The 5,038-nt window shown below is 43.8% G+C and overlaps 1 protein-coding gene across 1 annotated transcript; it reads left to right on the top strand.

Annotated features, from left to right (window-relative positions):
- The first annotated feature begins 1,485 nt into the window (after positions 1-1,485).
- Positions 1,486-4,781, top strand: LOC125545752 (4-sulfomuconolactone hydrolase). The gene is made up of 10 exons (XM_048709785.1): positions 1,486-1,761; positions 1,846-1,917; positions 2,566-2,645; positions 2,761-2,860; positions 2,941-2,994; positions 3,104-3,181; positions 3,626-3,723; positions 3,816-3,873; positions 4,218-4,339; positions 4,448-4,781. The coding sequence occupies exons 1-10, from the start codon at positions 1,528-1,530 to the stop codon at positions 4,602-4,604; spliced, it is 1,053 nt and encodes a 350-aa protein (XP_048565742.1). The 5' UTR covers positions 1,486-1,527; the 3' UTR covers positions 4,605-4,781.
- Positions 4,782-5,038: the final 257 nt, after the last annotated feature.

The following is a 5,038-nucleotide window of genomic DNA, read 5'->3' as shown; positions in this document are numbered from 1 at the left end:
CGGAGTACGGGCGCATGCGGGCACGGGGCTACGAGGTGCTAGGGGGCCATCTGGTGGCTGCTTTGGCCTCCTGGAGGCACCAGGAGCACGTTTAGGTGCACGGCCACGAGCGGTTCGAGCTCAGCCCACGACGGCGATGAGGTATGGCGGCGGCGAGCTTTGGATCTCATGGAGACGGCGGCTACCGCACAGTCGTGAGCAGGGGAGGAGGGGAAAAAGATGCGGGGGCTCACAGAGAACACACAGGGACGGTCAGTGGGCTCGGGGGCGGTCCGATGCGGGTGAAACAACGAAGCCGATCTCCGGCGTTCGGTGGAAGAAGACGACGGCGAGGGCGTCACTGCAGGGCTCCCGGCGTCGCTTTGGCGCGGTGAGGGGGAAGAGTAGGTCGAGGCGGAGCTTTGGGATGCGTCGGGGAGGTGAGGCAGTGGCTGTGGCCGCGGCGAACGGCGTCGGTGGCGACGACAGCGCTCGGCTGTGGGGAGAAGAGCGAGACAGAGAAGGGGATGAGGACGAGCGGCGGGCGAGAGGGACCGGGGTGGCGCGTGGCGGCTTCTGGAGCCTTTCCTGTGTCGGTAGAAGTAGGAGGTGGCCTCGCGCGTGTGTTGGCGCGCGGCGAGCACGCGCCCTCCTGTCCACTGGCAAGAGGTGGGAGACGATTGGCAGATGGGCCTGGTGGCTCTGCAGGCCGGCCAGGTAAGCGCCAGGTATTCCCTCTCTCTCTTTCTAAACCTTTCTGTTTTCTGTTTTCTAATTTTCTGCTGTTTGTTTTGATTTGATTTAAATACCAAATCAATTTGAAACTTCATGAAAATAATTGTGTAAGTTAAGTGGTCTTATCCAAAGCCACATAACAATTTTCAGAATTATTGAACATATATTTATTATATAATAAATATAGATCCAATTTAAATATTTATTGGATTAATTCAAAGGCCCCAAATAATTGTTTCTGAGATTCTAAAAATATTGGTTTGAATTTTATCCCTTGTCAATATTTCCAGAGATTCACAGGAACATTTTCTTGGACTTATTTGAAGCAATTTTTATCTTGGTCATTTTCAAAAATGATTTTTAAGGCTTTCACATGTCCCCAATTCAAATTTATTTAAATATAAACATGATGCACACATGACTAGCTAGTCTAGGTCATACCAGAACTAGGAATGTGACAAAAATCTCATGATGAAATAACTTGAAATGCAAGTTATTCCAAAAAAAAACCGTGGACTTTTAGGAATGAATAGTGCATGTACTAAAAAGCCGCGTACTTGTTTTTTATGTAGCACTCATTTTTATGTATTTCATCCTGAAAATTTACACACTTGTACATTATGTCAGGTATATTTGCATTTTCTCACAAAAAAAGTCTATGTATATATTTTTTAAAATGCTTATGAAACATACAAATATGAATTTTGATCATTTTCAAGTTTGTTTGTGTTTGAAAGAAGAAGGAAAAACACCACACTCACATAAAACCTGACACCACACCAGACCAGAGGCCACCACCATCCCTCGGCTTTAATGGCCTCCTCATCAGCAGCGGCCGCGCCCTACAGATTCCTGTCCCCGCTGGCCACCACCTCCCGCACTCTGCTATCATCTATCCTACCCACACCCGCGACAACGAGGAGGAGGCTGCTCCTCTCCTCCACACCCGCCATTTGCGCCGCCGCCATGGCCGCCTCCGGCAAGGCCGGCTCCGCTCCGTGCAAGGTCGTGGACTCCCACCTCCACGTCTGGGCCTCGCCGCTGCAGGTAAAAAAAGGCACCCCACGGACGGACGTACACCAATTCCCAATTGTTGGTCCTTTCCTTGATGAGATTTATGTGGTTGTGCAGGCTGCCGAGAATTACCCTTTTTTCCCGGGCCAGGAGCCGACGCTCCGGGGTGATGTGGACTTCTTGCTCGAGGTCTCCACTGTTCCTCTTTGCTTGTGGATGTAGCTTTGGATGGTTCATCGAAAGAAAGTAGTCAGTAGATGGATATGATGATAGTAGACCGCATCCTGGAATGATTTAGTTTTCTCTGATAATTGGGGCATGGTTGCGTGGTACTGGTTATTTGGCTGAACAAATGCATAGACCATAGGGTGCTGAGGTGCCCTCTTTTTCTTGTTCCATAGGTTTAGTGTGCGTCGAGTGCTGCATTGCAAGTGTTCGACGGAATGCGTGAACCAAATGTAAGCTATAGGGAGTTAAATTTGAGAATTCGGTTAGGTCCTCCAGCCACCGTTTAACTCCTCGAATTATAAGGAGTTAAGTATAAGGAGGCATATAAGGAGTTAAATTATAAGAGATCGGCTAGAGATGCCCTAAATTAGCTATTTGGAGCTTGGCAATTTGACGAGGAAAAGAAACACCCAATGCCCCCTTCCCAATTTCTGTGTATCGAGTATCGACAGGACCTCTGTTTCTTAGCTGCTAACTGTGTATTGCAAATATTAATTCCAACATGGGTTTCATATTTTATTCCGGCACTTCTCTTTTATTAAACTGTTGAGACTTCAGACTAATATGCCGGTCAGATTATTATTTTGAACTTGTTTCTCTTTCCCCTAGTGTATGGATGAAGCTAGAGTTGATGGCGCACTCATTGTTCAACCTATTAATCATATGTTTGATCACTCTTTAGTGACTAGGTAAACTTTTCTTGCATCCATATCAACTGTACTAGTCATATGATTTGTATCTATATGAAAAGTTCAGTGAAATTCCTGCTTTCATATGTCTCAGCATTATAATTTTTCTCTGTAGTGTGTTGAAGAAGTATCCATCAAAATTTATTGGTTGCTGCCTCGCAAATCCTGCAGATGATGGGAGCGGCATTAAACAGCTTGAACATCTGATTGTGCAAGTACAATCTTTTTGAACTTTCTGAGCATAAAAAAAGGTCCATCCTACTTTCTAACATGCATTTCATTTGCTTCTCACCAGGAAAAATACCGTGCTGTCCGTTTCAACCCGAACTTATGGCCTTCAGGTCAAAAGGTTTGCAAATGTGTAACTATGCTTTATTGTAGAAGCAGCTTTCTTGTACTTCTGAATTTTGCTTTACGAGCATAGATGACTGTGAACACAAAATTTATCATATAAATAGATGACTAATGAGGTCGGGAGGTCATTGTTTGCCAAGGCTGGAGAACTTGGAGCACCAGTTGGAATAATGGTGATGAAGGTAAAAAAAACATTCCTATGCTATATGCATGTGTACTCAAATATGTAATGGCTGCACTTGAATTTTAGGTTTCGTATTATGCGTTTCTGCTGCAAATTTGCTAGTGGTTATAAACTTTGTAATTACATAAAACAATTAGCAGATTGACAGAAGATTAGTTCACATCATGGGCTCCAGTAAGGTTCCAGCCAAAAAAAAAATGCACGCTTGAGATCATTGGTTGTGTCACTAAGCAGCTAGAACTGATGCAATATTAAAAGCTACTCCATCCGTCCCATAATATAAGAGCGTTTTTGACACTACACTAGAGGACGGAGGGAGTAGTTACGGTTATGTGTTAGTATCCGCTGAAATGTAAATCCCCGGCTACTTCGTAAAAGAATTCAAATCTTCTGTTCCATGAACTTGATATTTTCCTATTCTTTATTGTTCTTGTTCATGCAGGGGATCAGTTCATATATTCAGGAAATAGAGGAGCTGTGTACGGATTATCCTGCAACTACTGTTATATTTGATCACATGGCTTTCTGCAAGCCACCAACGTAAGCTTGTGTGTCTGCTTGTTCATAAACTGGAAGAATTTAATTCTCACCATGTTGTCGTCTGTATTAACTTCTTCTGCATCAACATGCAGGAATGATGATGAAGAAAAGGCATTCTCTTCATTTCTAAACTTATCCAGATTCCCACAGGTACCTACCTTCCTTAATTCTGTTCCCTTGTACAGTCAGCTCAACTAACTCTGATTCATATTCTTGCATGATTATGAATAGTCTCTGAAAAATAAATCTTGTGCAAGTTAGCTCTTTCCAGTATTTATCTTTTTTTATGCGGGAATATTTCTAGTATATGTCAAAGCTAGTATTGGTATTTTCTAGTACCAGAACAAAGGGATCAGGGATTAACAAAAACATTTCGTGAGGTGGAGTAACTTGGTGATAGTCAAGTGACTGTACTAAGAATTAAGGCAAAGAGATAGAATGATGTCTGGGGCCTGAATGAGCAGAAGCAATGACGCATTACTTGACTTCAACAGGTTTACGTCAAATACAGTGCTCTTTTCCGGATCACAAGAGAAGCTTATCCGTATGAGGACACGTCTCAACTTCTTTCTCGGGTGATCTCCAGCTATGGAGCTAACCGAATAATGTGGGGAAGGTGAGTTCAATCAGCGCATCAATGGGAGTTTCATCGCATCAGACTATTTTCACTATACGCCTATAGCTCCATGAGTGTGATGGTATATTCTGGGATTCTTCTTTGCAGTGACTTCCCCTACGTCGTTCCCGAATGTGGCTACAAGGGAGCAAAGGAGGCAATCTCTCATGTCGCTGGCAAGGCAGCTCTTTCGTCTTCAGATCTGGAGTGGATTTTAGGCAAAACAGTAAGCCAACTATTTCAAGGTGCATGGGTTACTCCATGAGGGAGATGTGGCATGGCAGGCATGACAGTGTTGCGGCTCAGTTTGGTATTGTTCAGTTTAGACATCCTTGTTTGGAAGGGGGAAGGATCTATCTAGTTTGGTATTGTGCAGTTTGACAGTCATGTTCAAGTGTGTATCCCTTCTCCAGAGGTTTAATAAATTCAATAGTTCTTCCTACTGCGAACCTTTCTGCCCTCCCACAAGAGTACTCCCTCCGTCCGGAAACTAGTGCTAGATACATCCATTTAAGGGACAAAGCTTTTCCGGACGGAGGAAGTACATAGTATAGGGAAAATAATGACTTGTATCACAAAAATAGACCAGATTTTTCTTTTTTCTTTAAATGAAACCGGTGATGGGTATAGTTTATTTAAAAAAAAACCATGGAAGAAGCTGTGGGAAACTTTAGTTGTAGTGCCGAGTACTTGCCGTGA

This window comes from Triticum urartu, chromosome 3 (genome assembly GCF_003073215.2).
Source record: "Triticum urartu cultivar G1812 chromosome 3, Tu2.1, whole genome shotgun sequence".
NCBI lineage: Eukaryota > Viridiplantae > Streptophyta > Magnoliopsida > Poales > Poaceae > Triticum > Triticum urartu.
The sequence above is the reverse complement of the archived record's forward strand: the minus strand, read 5'-3'. Positions and strand labels throughout refer to the sequence as shown.